The sequence below is a fragment of the Neopelma chrysocephalum genome, unplaced genomic scaffold, assembly GCF_003984885.1.
Source record: "Neopelma chrysocephalum unplaced genomic scaffold, ASM398488v2 Primary Assembly neopelma1_63, whole genome shotgun sequence".
Lineage (NCBI taxonomy): Eukaryota > Metazoa > Chordata > Aves > Passeriformes > Pipridae > Neopelma > Neopelma chrysocephalum.
Genome location: NW_020897720.1, coordinates 11897527 through 11913238, shown reverse-complemented (window position 1 = coordinate 11913238; position 15712 = coordinate 11897527). Strand labels below are relative to the sequence as shown.

The window sequence follows — 15712 nt, the reverse complement described above, 5'->3', positions numbered from 1 at the left end:
CTTAAAGAAGTTAAGAAGGAAAGTCACCTGGGAAGACTGAGACAGGGGGAAAGGGAAAATTAGAAGAAGATTTGAAGTGATTAGTGCCTGGAGCACTGCTCTCAGACATGGATACTAGGACGCCTCAATGTCAGGATTTCAGTGGCAGCCGTCATCCTTTGTGAGAAAGCTTCATTCAACCCAAAGGGAGGCAAAGGACACACAGCAAAGCCCCGGAATTCTCTGCCCATTGGAAACACCTCACATTTTTCTGCTGCAAAGATAAACTAACCTTGTCCAGCACGGGGTCGTCCAGCCGCTGCTGCTCAATGCACTTGTGACAAACTCGGGACAAAAGCTCATGGGGTTCGATGAAGAGTCTGGAACTCAGCAGGAATGTAAAGATATAGGCTTTCTGTGGGAGAAACACAAGCAGACCTGCTGTAAGCAGCCACACAGTGGGTAATATTGACCATAAAAGCCCTGAACTCCACAGTTTTTGCATTTTAGCCAGGCAAGACCTTTATGTCTGGAAGACATAAGGATTCCTGACCCTGAACATGGAACTGGTTATGATGGGTGCAGGAGGCAGTGGCATCTCCTTTCTCCACAGCATCCACTTCCAGCCTTTGCTTGCCTAAATAGCCAGCAAAGACAGTGTGTAGGTCGCTCTGCAGGAGCAAGCCCAGGTACAGGAGACAGCACAACCAGGATACTGGGAGCCAGTAAAGCTAAATGTGCAGACTCTCTGTGTTGTACTGGGTTGGGAGCTGCAGACACCCCCACATTAGCCACATCTTGCTCCTGCCTTGCAAATTGCATCCAGCCTGTATTAACCAACATTTCATTTATTCTACTAACTCCCCAAAATTCATTTCTATCAGCCAAGTCACATCATATGCAGTTCCACATCTGTGAAGCTGTGGGAAGCAGGTCTGCTGGATAAATCCTTGGATTATTTAAATTATCCCAGCAGTGAATTTAAAATATATGCATGAAGCCTCAGTTGTTTGCATCCTGACCCCTCCTGGCACCTGAATTATCTTTTTTCCCCCAGCCCTAGCCATGCTCCTGAGCAGCAGGTATAATATTACATATCACACATTGCTTAATGAAAATCTCACAGCCTGATCTGTCCATTACCTATTTTTATTGCCTTTCTATTCCTTTTTTTTTTTTAATTGAGATGCTTCTTCATTACTTATTTTTAGCTGATCAGAAACTGAGCTCCGGGTAATTTAAAATATGCTGCCTGCTCTGCATTGATAACTTTCCTAGTCTTCTAAAGTGCCCAGAAGTCAATGCTACTCTGTGCTTTGAAATACAAGCCTTTCCATGGAGATATATTAGCACTTAAAAGTCTTCCAGTCAAACTGTGTCTGAATTCCACGGAGGATGTGCAAAATCCAGTGAAGTCAATAGCTTGCAGGACCATAAACCTGCTTCCAGTTTAGATCCTCACACTGTTGGTGAAGAAAAACAATATTCACTGATGGAGGAAAGATTAGGACCTGGGCTGTGTTGTCCAGGGACTGCAAAGCTGGTGTGACTGTAACCCCAGGTAAATTATGAACCCATCAGAAGCATCATTTCTGTTGAGATGCTTTGTACGTACAGGCAAACCTGTCTGACTTCAGCAGCCACTGAAATTCAGCTAATTTAATGCCAGTTCAGACTTGGAAGTTTTTTGCTTCAGTGTTCCTCTAAACCTCTCTGGGATGCACTGCTATTTTTGAACTGTTCCAACTGCTACATCACTAATTCATCACCGGGACAGCTCCCCCCAACCCTGCTCTCTTATTTAAAGGCAGTATCATCTTTGGGATCTGCTTTTTCATGGGAACAATTATAGAGCAGTGAAGCAGCATTTAAAGCAATGCATCAATTTACCAAGCTTTAATTGTATGCAGCTTTTAAATTAGCCTTCTTAATTCAAAATTTAACACATTTGCACTTTTTGCATAAAGTGCTGCCCAGAATTCATCAGAATTAAACCGTTTATTATCCTGTGAATTGCTTACTTCAGGGTAGTAATCAGTGGTAGGTATCAGATGCTGGATTAGAGCATCCAGAGATGCTGAGGTAAGGTTTCCATCCTGGAAGATCAGTCCTCCTTGTTCACCTTCTTTCGAAGTATGTAGATGAGGGCTGAAGCCACATGGGGTAAACATACTGGTAGAACTCAGCGTTTGGGGCATCCCTTCCTGCAAGAGAGAGACAAGACCCGTCAGACCCACGGCCACTTCTGTCTCCTGGCTGATTTGAAAAACACAAGACACTAACCAGAGTTTCTCGTTCACAAAATTAACACAATCCCTTCATGATAACTGCTCTTATTGTTGGCATTGGCAGATCATGCCTGTGATGGGAAGCACACAGGAAAACGGGACATTTTGAGTTGGTTTTGGGCCAAAAAGTGATGGCAGCTACTTTGGGCTCCCAACCCCGTCAAGAGTGTCTGTGGTGATTCCCTTTCTGCTGCCATCCCTGGTCAGTCCCACACAGGAGAGGAGAGATACCTGGGACTTGAATTCAGCAGGTTCCTGAGCAGAATGGAGCAGTTTGTTTGAACCTCTGCCCTCTCGAGAATGAGGCAGGGAGAACTGAGGGAGAGAGAAGTAGAGAACAGAAGTGCCACCTCAGGCTTGCTCAGGATGGACCTTGAAAAGTGCCCTGTGGCTCCCATGGGACAGAGGAGGTGTCAGAGTGAGTGAGGAGGCGGAAACAGGAGCAGAAGTCAACTGGGGGAGGATGGAAAAATGAAGTAAGTTGGAGAGAACAGAGAACGTGGGAGCTGATGAAGAGATTAAAGAGCAGGGAAAAGAGAAATGAGGAAGAGGGAGAAGGCAGACACCTGCACTATATTTGGAGCCTGAAGTTAGTCAGTCCTAGATCTATACTTAGGTACTAAATAAATGTTTCAAAGAGATCCTGAGCACTCATCGCCTTCACCAGAGATGCAGAGTCCTCAGCACTTTGGAAAAGGAGGGCAGGCAGACTCTGAGCACATAGCCCAGTTTCAAGCTCCCTGTTTTTTGGTTCTCTGGGTTTTTCAGGCTGCATTCTAGGCTTCATCTCCATTTTGAGGTTTACAACCAGCTTTAAATGTTCCTTCTGTTGAGCAAAGTTGTTTTGTTTTTGAACTGATGCAGAGGGATGACAGATTTTGCCCTGAGAGCTTTAAAGCATCTCAAGCTGCCTCTAAAAGCCCCTCCTGGAAGCCGCTCCTCAGCTAAGGCAGCATTATAGAACATGGACTGGGAAAAGGACAGGATGTGGACTGGGGAAAGGACAGTGCATGCTCCCTCACAGGTCTGCAAATATATCATCCTGAGCAAGGGACCCTTCTGGGACCTGACTACTTGGTTCTGTTTGATTTTACCTCATGCAAGGGAGGATGGGAAAGAGATGAGGGATGGGAAGAGTACCAGAGCCAACCCCTGCTGCCCCGAGCAGCTGCAGAACTTCTCCCAGGACTCCAGCTCTCCCTTCTGAGCACAGCCTCTGCCTGCTGGAGGAGCAAGATCTGCACCCCACAGCCTGCTGAGCCAGCACTAACCTCCCACATTGGAAGGGCCACGGGCTGGCAGTGCCTGTTGCTGCACCTCAGCCTGTTGGGGCTCGGGCACACTCAGCCAGCAGACACACCTTAGTTTTTAATGTATTTCTCTGCCCTTTTCTGTATTCTGTCCCATCTGCTTTCCTACCTCTTTACCATCCCATACAACTTCAAAAGCTGCCCCATGGATTTGGCTCAAAATGTTGAGTTTGCCTTTCTCCCTCATGTATCAGCAGCTGTGCTGTGACCCAGACACTCAGCTCAGCTTCGGCTACAGGTACAGCACGTTCTGGCCACTCCTGTAAAACCCTCTCTCTGCCTGGCACAACCCATCTACTCCCCCAGCTCAGGCTGCTGCGCTTTGCCAACTCAGAGCCAGCCAGGATGAGAAGGGCAGTGTCCTGTGAGCCAGGCAGGGTGTGAAGCCCTGGGAGAGGCTGGGAGCTGGGTCCCAGCACCGTGGGAGATCAGGCTTTACAAGCAAAACTTGGGTGACTTCATCCTTCAAAGGAGGGACCGTTCCCTGGAGCCAGCAGCTTGATCACTGCATCTTATCTCCTCCTGGGAGGCTCACACAGGCTGCCTCTGGGATCTGCAAGCACCAAAAAGGAACCAAAATGCCAAACCCAACAAATTCCTGCCTTGACTGAAAAATAAAATACACGTTGGATTTTAGTTTAAAGACCAGAATGTCTGAATGTCATCCCAGCCAGGATGGAAGCTGAAGTATCCAGCTTTAATGAATGTGCAGATGTGCCTGCTAATAAGGTTCTGAGAACAAATAATTGCTGCTTTTTGTATACAGCTTAGACTCTGTGTAGTAAATGGGAAGCACTGCCAAATCCCATTTGTTACTTCTAACACGCTCTATGTTATTGCTTGTTTCTATGGCAATAATCCCAAGAAGGATTTCATGTCCACACAGATCAAGAAATAAATCTCATGGACATACAGCTGTCTAGATGAGGAAAAGAGAAAGTTGAAACAGCTGTGAACTTACAGGACACATCCTGGCTCCAGCATGAAACAGAACTCACAAGTAACGATTTATTCGGTGCAATCCCTCACTGTCAGTGCCATTTTTATTATCAAATAGAAACACATCTATACAGGATATTGCCTGAACTTTTGCATCTTATTACATGAGAAATCTTGCTGAAATACATAGTAATGCTTTTTTAAAAAAAGTTACCTTTTTTTTTTTAAACTGAAATGAAACAGCTGTACAACTGTCACTGGGACATCCACCCTGGGTGTTGTCAAGAAATAAAATTTGACTTTTTATCAGGAATTTCCTGGTCTAATCTCAAGTTTTCAGGCAAGGCCTGTGTCGTATCTGAGCTGGCACCTGGTTGCCACCTTACCTGCCACCAAAGAAGACCTGAGGGTTTTAACTACCTGCCTTTTTGTTCTCTGTTAACTGGTACTATTGTGCTCACAGCAGGATGAGGCCAACTCTACAAAGACTAAGAACCTCTTGCACTACACTAAGCTTGAAAATAACTAACATTATTATTTGGCAGACAGGAATGTAGGACAGGGACTTCTCTGCTCACAACACCTAATGTCTTTTTTTCTGTTCATGCATTTCCAAAGTTTTCTTTTCAAGAGTACTAAATAGAAACAAGATCCTTCTTTGAAAGAGCCCAAATACACAGCTGCTTGCAATAGGCAGAGGATAAGGCTCTGCTGTCAATCACTCCCAGAATACAGAAACAAGGGAAGCACTGAGAGGAAAACAAACAAGCAAACAACCTCAAGGAGATTTGACTTATTGTACTGACGGTGGTTTGGATGATGGAAAAGGCAGGTGGTGTAGACAGAGGCAAACCCTTCCCAGAAGAGCACAGTGACAGGATGAGAGGCAGCACCCCCAGGCTGCAGCAGGGAAATTCCAGCTGAAGAGAAAATCATCCCCTGAGCACCATATGAAATTGGAACAGGGACCTGGAAAGGATATTCAATTCAAAGGATTTTCAAAACTCAGCTAAACAAGACCCTGAGAAAACATCAAGCCCTGATTCAAGCGTGAGCTCGGACTAAGGACCGTGAGAGGGCCCTCCTGGTTCTCTGTGATTCTAACACACACCTTTCTCAAACTGTTTAGTACTGCCCCAATTCTGAGCTTTCTCATATAAACCATGGCAAGCAAAAATGGAGTCCAGATTATCAGATATTTGTAAAGAAGTCCACCTTGGGCATAAAAACTTTTTTTTCCACTTTTCCGGGAAACAACAGCTCGCATGTGGTAAAAATGTCTCAAAACCTCACCTGAAAACCACGATAAGTGCTTCCATAAACTTTAGTCCAATTCAACACACAGTGTTTTGCTGTTCCTCTCATTTCAGAAGGAAATCAGATGCCCATTTCAATTGATAACTGATGCTCTGGAGGAAGTGCCGCGGGTGAGATGGTAGTGAAGGGCAAACTTCCACACCCCAACATGCAAAATGACTGATGATACAGGTGGCTGCCCACACATGGCATTTAAACTATCTCTATGCTCGGAAGGACTGAGACCTGGAGATGGGAAAATGTTTCTGCACTGGTTAAAACAAAAAAAGAAAATCCAGGGGCAGACGCTTTCTGGGACTGGTCTCCACTACACAGGACCTCCCATGTGGGAAAAGGAAGGGTACATGGCTCCTTCCTTGCCTACAGAAAATCAAGATAATAAATTGGAAACAAAAGCAGATTGGTCTCAGCATTATCTGGACAAAGGGGAACACAAAATGCTGTTGAGCTGGTAGCATTTTGCACTAATTTTACCAAAACACTGTGTCCACCAGCAGTGGCACAGAGCAATCAATAACCCCAGCTCTGAGCAAGAGGTGCTGAGCAAGGTGGCACAGGAGAGGTCCCTCCTCACTTGATGGGGTACTTTGCAGTAAAGTGTCCTCATGACTCCCTGACCCTAAAAATGAGGAGGACAATGGTGTCACACCGGATCATAGTGGGCTCCCAAGTCTTGGGGTTGTGTGTTCAGTTCTCTGATTGGGAAATGCAACAGCTCAAGCAACAGCTTGTTCAACTGTGGCTTTTTTGGATGATAAAAATCTGGTTTTCTGGAAGTAAGCTCATTGCCACCCCAGAGGAAATGCACTTCTGGGATGTTATGTTAAAAACTGGAACAGGAAACCTTCTCCTGTATTTATTTCTACCTCTGCTCTTTCTTTTTTCTTGCTGTTCTGTTTAATTGCTCATCATTCACGGCTTTTATTGGCCGTTACAAAGTGCTCTTTTTTTGCATTCCTTCGATATATTTCATATGTTCCTAAGATTGGAAATTGAAAAGTAATGGCAATACACTGCTTTTAAATCTTTCTCCACTGGCCAGCACAGCTCAGCATTCCAACACAGTGATGAAAACAGGCAGTCCTAGACACTTCTCATCACAAATTATGCTGCTTACACAAAAATATTTAAGGACTTGATTCACTGAGCTAAAACCTGGAACTAAAGGATCACCACCCAGGTAGATGTACCTATCTATATCTGCAAGTGCCTTAAAACCTCCAGAAAACCAGCGCCCAAACCTGCAAAACCGAGCAGGGCATGGCTTAAAGGGCTGCCTAACCATGCACATAATGCAGGTCCACTGATCTGTGGCAAGAGAGGTTTGAGGTGCTAGAGGATGGCTGCAGGCTGCCAGCTCTGCCTGCCTGGGGCCAGGCAGGTGACCTGCAGCAGAGCCACGAGGGTAAATACTCACCAGCCTTCCCCAGCTCCACCACCTGCTGTTACCAGTGTCCCCATGGCAAGTACAGTTAATGCTTACGTGGACACGAAACGTTTAGGAAACATTTAATGTGGTTTTCAGCGGCTTTGATGTGATAAGTGTTTTATCCTTTATCAAAAACTTAATCACGCTGTTTACTTTTGATCCTCATTTCATCTCTGCCTTCCATCTGCTCTGCCTCTCTCAAGGGGAAACAAGAGCTGGTACCATGTGACGAGTGGAGCGGGGCTGCAGACTTATCTTCCCACCCACTTAACTTTCGGATTAACCAAATAAATAAAAGCCTTCCCACTTCAGGGATGAAAGGCACAAGCTTCTCACAACCTCCCAGCAAAATTATAGGAGCTACAGAACATGATAAGGGAAGGTGTGGAGAGTGGAATGTCCAGCTGTGCCATGAGGGGGGGTCCAGTGAGCTCCTCCTGACAAGAACTCAGAACGCGCGAGTCAATGCTCAGTGAGCACAGGCAGGGGATAAACCAAGGGTATAGGAGGCTCAGGGTCAAGCATTACTTTGGTAAGGCACAAACTTCAACAAACACACCTGATCCAGAGTGAGTTGGACTCATTCTTACTCCCATCTGTGAACCAATATAGCAAACATCTCCCATCCCGCCTTAATCCTGCAAAAGTCTTACCTGATCAAACACGCACAAAAACCACAGTTCAAGGAAGTGGAGATGGTTCACAATAACACATTCTGGAAAAACATCCTGGAGAAATCTTGGACAGCTTTAGTAGTCAGATCTACTACTACTACATGGGGAACAAATCCTGCTCCAGGTTCTCAGCCAGGACAACACGAGACGCACTCGGGTCTCATCTGCCTCGGTACCTGCCCACCACTGTCACACAAGCCCTAAATACCAGTGAGCTCAGCAGAAGCTTCAGTAGCAGATGCTCATTTTTCTTTACATTACTTTCAGTAATTTTCCAGCTATTCATCTTTGCAGAAAAATATTCAGAAGATAATGATAACGAGTTGAAATTCATATTTTTCTCTGCTTCTTTTGTAGGGAGGGAAGCAGAGGAAAGAGGAAAAAAGAATTCTAGTGTTTCAGAAGACAAAAGGAAAACCACTGCAAAGTAATTGCTTCCAGTTGTCAAGGCCATGGTTATAAACATTTTCTCAGCAAGAGTACCTGGCATTAACAAACTCAGTGTATGTGGATGTAATTAGGAAAATGGTAGCAGATGTAGCTTTCTTTTCACCTTTTCAACAGCCCCTAAAACATTCAATTTACAGCCCACAAAGTTGTGAAATTGCTGAAAACTCAACCTGTCAATTCCAGTACTGTTGGAAATGGTTAAATAAGCAATATAACGAAGTTTCTACATGAGTTAGAAAAAGGGATCACAAGGGACAAGAACGGTGGGACGGGAAAAGTAGGGAAAAACACTTAACTGCAATATTCTCCAAACCCAATAATAATAATTCCATCTCAATGTGGGCTCCTTCCCCTTTCCTACCCATTCCTTGCAGCAGCTGAGGCACTTTACTGACATTCCCATGAATGAGACTGCAAGAGTAGCAAGTGAATTTAAGGCTTTGGGTATCTAATCAGAATTAGGTGACAATTCGATTTCCTTTGATCCCACCTGGTTCTCATCTCTTACTCATCCGCCCTCCCAAATCACTTCCCTAAAGAGTTCACCCGTGTGGAGCCTTCTTTGGGTGGAGGGGAAGGGAACCTCCTGACAAATCTAAACCAGCAATCACAAAAAGCAGCCTCGGGTAAAGGAAGGGGAGTAGAGCAGCAGAGAGGAGAGGATGGTTCTACCACGTGTTGTGGTGCACAGCACTCCAGAGCAGGGGAGGGATGTGGGACAGGAGCCTCAGGGTGCCTGGAAACCTTTACTTCTTTTTCTTCTGTAAAAATCAAACTCCACAGAAATTACTGGGCTCTACAACTCACAGAATTTACTCCAGGCTAGAACAAGAGAGAGAAGCCCACAGCTGCACTGAAAGCTGCAGCAGAGCCACGGGTCCGTCTGCCTGCTGAATTTATTCCATCATGTCAGTAAAATGATCATAGAGGTAAAATGATCTTGTACTAGAGGTTTATGAGAAATGTCTTGCAGTCAAATACTACGGTGAAAAAACAACTAACCAATTACCTCAAAATCTGATGGACAAGCCTCAGAAAGAGGTCCAGTTATAGGTAAGGAGGCATTAAATCAATTACCAGTGCAGTGCAAGCAAGAACGAGGTCACCTTGCTGAAGGAATATTTCTGTTTATGCTCATGTCAGAGTATTTTGCTCGATAGAGAAAAATGAAAACCTGATTATCGTGAATTTGGTAGACTGGTCTGAAGCAGAACGTAAATCAGAAATGAGGAGATTTATGGCCAATTAAATTGAACTCCAATCAAAATCCCATTCAGGCAACAGTTCCCTGGAGGCTTCAATTTGTTAGTGCCACATTTTTTTAATAATTTTCTTTTTCATGTAACATCAGCAATAATAAAAGCCCTTCAATAACATGCAGAGCCATGAACACGTTATTTATCTTAAAATGCCATCATTGCCTGGAATCAGAAAGCATGGAAAGGATGCGCCGTAACCGCTCAGGAACAATCCCCCCCCCAACACTGCAATGGTGTAGAGCTTTTTTTTTTTTTCCTTAGTCTCAGAGCAATTTCTCTTTTCATTAATCTGGTTCAAGTCTGAAGTATTTCTCCTGAGTAAGAGGGAGCTGGCGCTGACCCCGCCATGAGACCCAAGGCAGCCTCTGATGTCTCAGACTCTTTCCCAACACTGGGTGTGCACGTGACACACGCAGCCTGTGGCGTATCTGTGCCTCATCATTAGCAGAGTTTTAGTATTATTAGAAGGAGGACGCCTATCAACATATTCCAGATGCCCTTGACAATATTCAAATGTATGCCAAAGGCAGCAGTCTGGATTTCTCTCCCTTTAAGCTAGGAAATCTATTTTCTGCTCTAATGTGCCTCTCTCCCCTCACGACTCCCCCCTTCCTCCCAAGTTCCTGGTATCCTGGTAAAACCCTTAGACAATATAAAAACTATTCTTGCACATAGAGTTGGGGGGTTTTAAAGAAAAAGTTATCTTTGCTTAGAAATTATCCTTTATCCTTTTCCTTCTTTTCATTAAGGAAAGAAAGAGGATAAATAGAACATAAATGGAACAAGGAAAATGAGAGTGCTTAGGGTGGGAATGAGTTACTGTACCTTTTGTTAAACACAGAATTGTAAAATCAGCCCTGAGTGAAGTCAGAACTCAACCAGGCATGGACAGAGAGGGAAATCCCGGAACAAAACCATGCAGGCAGCATTCCCAGAAACCACTGACATCAACAGGAGCCTTTTGGCTCAGTTCAGTCGTCGTTGATGGGCCACCACTGTGACTGCCTGGAAGTCAGTCAATGGTTGGATTTTCTTGCTTCAGCAGTGGAAGTGGTGAGGAGAGGAAGTTACTTAAGGATAACTAACACTTGTCAACCTGCAGGGCTGTGTGGTTTTGTAGGGCAGTCTGGGCTGTGGCATCATCGAACTCACTCTTAGAAACGGGAAAGCTGCTGTGGGAGTTTCATTTAATAACTGAATAGCCGGGCACGACATCGCGACTGCCCTCAGACCTCAGCAGCTGCCCCCTCTCAGGAGCAGCTTCTTCCAGGCCAAACCTGGAGGAATCAGGGCAGCTTAAAAGCAGCATGGCAGAGTCTGGCCCCCGCAACACCAACAGCTTTGCATGAGCAAGGACGCCTCCCCCCAGCTAAATGAATGCTGTCTCCACCGCATGCTGTCAGAATTACAATGGAAAGCCCGTAAATAAAACAAAAATGCAGATCTCAGTCCTCCTCTCATGACATCTTGGTGAGAACAAGCCCTGACAGGAATAAAAAAACCTCCCACACTAAGCAAAGCAATTCTGCTATTTATGCAGAAGGAAGAAGGAAAGCTGTATATCAAACAAATAATTACAAGAGCAGCTTTATCAGTCCCTGCTGATTACTCTCAGCTCGGTTTGATGATTCTGCCAGCGCTCCGCAGGTTGTTCAGAGAGGTGGATGTCACAACATTTTACTTGCAGTTCTTTCATTTATTAGCACCTACTGCTACCTGTCTCTTAGTCAAAAATCTTGGCATACATTTAGAAATTGGTCTCCTGGAGTCTGTCAGGGAGGTTTAAAAACCTATAAATCCTATTTTTATATATACACATACATCCTCAGACAGACTCCACATGTGAATATGAACGCATAATGATGTATTTTGGGTGTTACATATGTATATGCAGTTATATAGAGGCACACACGTCTTTATGTAAGTGCACCCCTCCTCCTCAATATGTAAATACAGAAATTCAAGTGACTTGCTTGCCACTGCTCCAGTTTGGGTGGGACAACATTTCATTTGACTTTCTTTCTTTCCCTAATTTGCTAAAATATTAAATGGAGGAGGGTCTAATTTTTATCTGGCAAACATCAACAGCTTCTGAAGAGCAGCATAAGCTCTGACTGTCACCCATGTCAATTTATCACCCTTGTTAATTATACTGTATTTGAGCAATGCTCAGTTACCAGATTAGGAGCAAAAATCTAAGAGACATTTGTGCCAATTGCCATGGTCTGGAGGAATCCCTGAGATTTATGTCCAACTGCAAGACATCCTTTGTTGGGAGCACCTCTGTGGCCCGGTGTGCAGTGCCCAGCCAAGGGAACAGACAACCGAGCACCTGATTCATGCTGCTCACATCCTCTGTTCTCAACTCACCTCCCAGAGCTGTGCCCAGGACTGTGGACAGGAAACCAAGAGGTCAGAGCTGAGCCCGTCAGTGATGGATGGATGCAGCCATGCAGGCTCCCTGGCTAAGTCCCACCTCTCAGCCCCGGGCAGGAGAGGCACTGATGATGACACTCAGACACACAGGACTTCCCTCCCTGGCAGGGAGGACGGACAGAGCACGGGGGCTACACCAGCACAGCCAACAGCTCCTGCTCAGCTACAGATCCGGGTCATTCCACCCAGGCAGCCTGGGAGCGCTCCGGGCTGACGAGCAGGCTCTCCTGCTCTATGGGTGACATATGGACGCGTCTCCCTAAAAGAAACGAGCTCGTGAGCTTCTGGATTTCCCCTTCTGGAGCACCATCTGTGCCCGCTCCCGGTGCCACCACCCGCTGTCACAGCATGACCCGGGGCAGCCGGGCCCGCGCCAGCCCCGCGCGAGGCAGCAAAGCAGCAGCAGCATCTGTAGCTGCCCCCAAATTTAAGCACATTCTCCCTGGAATAGGCTCAGCCCACGGAATCTCAGCCTTTGTTCAGGCACGCAAAGAGTCTTCTGCTGACAGATTTTTTTCTCTGGCTGCGTTAAGTATTAAAAAAAAAAAAAGAAGAAGAAGAAAGAAGAGACTCTGCTGACATTTAGGATAACGCTGCAAGTCTGTAGCTGGAAAATAAATCCCTCTGCTCCAGAAAGAGGGAATTTGAGCTGCAGCCCAAGTGCCACTGCAGGTGAGGGTGCTGGGCCCACACAGATCCCGCTGGGGCTCTCACACCCCAGGGAAGCACCATGCTCAGCCCCGACCACCTCCTCCCCAGGGGCAACAGGCAGGGGAGAGTCACTGCTGAGCTGACTAATTGCTCATTAGCCGAAATTAACTCTGCAAGACAATTCTGTGATCACTGCTAGAAGTCTGTCATTAAAAAGGACTGCAGACATTAGTTCTGAGCTTCCTATCAAAGCAGGAGCGATGTGATGCCCTGTGATGCCCTGGCTTCCGGATCAACAATCTGCTCTGAGAGAACCATGGGAATCACCCGTGGTCCATCCAGCTCACCCGCCTGCCTCTCACTCTGGCCACCACTGGATGTATCACTGAAAGGCAAGAGCACTGCAGAGGGCAGAAATACAACAGTTTGCTCACTACAGCAGCCTCTTTCTGCTCCCGAGTTAAGAGACCAGTTCATACCCTGAAGCACAAGATTTAATATCCATCCAAAACCTGCTATTGTTAGTGATTCTCAGTGCCCATATAGCAATTATAACCTTCAGGAACCAGCAAGTAGTACCCTTCCTAGAGCTGTGGTAGGGAGCTCAGTGACACACACGTGTGTGTTGGAAGAGCTGACTTTAAATATTAGGAGAATAATTTTTTTTTCTTGGCATCATCCCACTGATTTTTGTGGTATAAAACCCAGGGGTGAATACGGTCCAAGATATACACAAAATGAGCTAAATTCTGAACTGCACTTGCTGACCTCATAACTCTTCAGCTGTTGAAATGTGGGTTACAAAGCCAATTTCCATAAAGGACGTGCTCCGTTAACAGTGGGAGACTGTGCTGACTCGAGCTGTGTGAGCACACTACTGAGACATTTCCCACATAATCTACATTCATTCCATACCTTTTGGAAGTGCTCCTCAAGAGATGGTGTCAAGGGTGCAAATCCTATAGATCAAAAAGATATGTGACCCGTCAGAAAGCACAGAAAGCAGAGCTTTTTTAACTCGTTACTCTGGTGCTTTGAGAAGCCCCAAACAACACACATGGTTTTTCTTCCCCCCCAGCCTTCAAGGTTGCAGGGCACCAGCTTGCCTGGGGTATGGGCAGCCCAGACTGGGGGGGACACACACCCCTCTGCAGTGCTTGGAAAAGGACATGCTGTACAGGGACACAGTGAAAATCCCAACCTGCACCTACAGATAGCACCCAATGCAGAAACCTATATTCATTCATTTTGCTTGAGCAACAATGAGGTTTTCAAAGCAGCAACTACCACTGTTATGAAATTGTACTATTTTAATAATATAACAAACTACCTGACACAAAATTTGAGTGCACACCAGAGTTGTTGCCCTGTGGCTAAATGTCTCACCCTGACTTAATCTTCTAAGGCTCCAGACCTGCACAGACAAGAGACGTACACACCAGGACTTTAAACTCCGTAGGGGAATTTCTGGTAAAACTATGCACCTACAGATATGCAAACACGTAGGATTTGCAAAAGGAAGAGTCTAATGTCACCTGTAATCTCTCAAGCCTGTAGATTTATATATGCAGTTGAAGAAAACCCTTGACTTTCCACTCTGCATGGGAAATTGGATGAATCACATGCTCAAATCAGGTCTGGCATCACCACATATCTGATGGCAAGATGGCTGTATTCTTGCCATCTTATTTCTGTTCAGTGGCCACAAACTCAACAAGCCCTTGAAATCAGTGTGATTATTCCAAAAGTATGTTCCTCTGGATAAGGGGAGGCACCTTTGCTCCCCAGATACAACTGATGGCTCACATCAACACTTACAGCAACAAGGTTAGAGATCCCATTTAAAAACTCAGTCCCTGGAATTTGCAAATTTTCCAAGAGTGCTACTAGCAAAACCAGAAATGTGCAACTTTTCTCGAAACGTGTATTCAGCTAAATAATTATTTCAGTTTGAATAATTCTAAAGAAGCTGAGCCAGCAGGCTGCTGGAAACAAAGAATATTGACAAGAACACTGGTTTATGCTCAATTTAAGGCAATAACTAGAAGAGACATACAGCCCTTTATCAACTGGATATACACCAAGCAGGAATATATGATAGCATAGAATGGCCACAAAGACTATTTTAGGACTACTTAGAATTTAAATGATCACAGAGATTAGGGGTCAAGCAGCAGCATGTCCAAAACTTGCACGTGTGGGTTCCCAGTGCAATACACCCTCCATGGATCCAATCTTTGGGAACAGGACTCAGGCTGTACTCACACAAACATTTACTGTCACAGGAGTTTGCAGAAGGATGGACAAGGACAGGTGAAGATTTCATTGCTAAATGCTTTGCTGGGACAACCCCGGCTGCAGCTATGATGGACACAGAGTATGGCAATCTGATTCAGAAACAATCTGAACTCTACAAAGAGGAAACCATGGAAGTGAGGAATGCAATAATGTGAGCAGTGTTCAGTGCAACCAAGAAGTGGGGCTGACTGTTGGTTTGTAAATAGTGCTAATTAGACCAGAAAACGTAAGAGTGGCGGAGCCTCACGTAATGCTCCGTTAAAGTTTCCAGCAGCACAGCTGAGGAGCTGAAACACCACATTCAAACAGCAGAACCCCTTCTCCTGGCTGCACTAGGACACTGTGCTTCAGATGTGGTGTATGGTTATTCTGTTCTTTTGGGATGACACTTTGAGATCCAGGACGCTCTCCTCGCACTTCAAACTTTCAAATTCCCATTTCAGCAGTCCCTGCTGTACTTTTAGACAGCACTGAAATTTGACAGACTGTTCTTCCCTACTGAGAGAATCTATTTAAGAGGGAAGCAGGGAGGTAACCAGCTGGAAACCCATGGTGAAGGAAAGACTACTTGTTACCTCCCCAAGGGAGACGGAGGAGAGTAAAAGTTAATGGAAAGATAATCAGGAACTCTTCAGGGATATCAGTTTATAGGCCAGGAGCACATATAACTCAGACTTGTTTG

The 15712-nt window shown here is 45.4% G+C and overlaps 1 protein-coding gene across 1 annotated transcript in view; it reads right to left on the bottom strand.

Moving 5' to 3' along the window:
* Positions 1-15712, bottom strand: part of RASGEF1C (RasGEF domain family member 1C) — a 72395-nt gene that overhangs the window by 28771 nt on the left and 27912 nt on the right. The window contains exons 2-3 of the mRNA XM_027682620.1: positions 2001-2183; positions 272-394 (exon numbers count right to left, since the gene is read on the bottom strand). Of these exons, the coding sequence (XP_027538421.1) occupies positions 272-394; positions 2001-2177 (300 nt within the window). The 5' untranslated portion in view covers positions 2178-2183. The remainder of the gene's footprint in view (positions 1-271; positions 395-2000; positions 2184-15712) is intronic.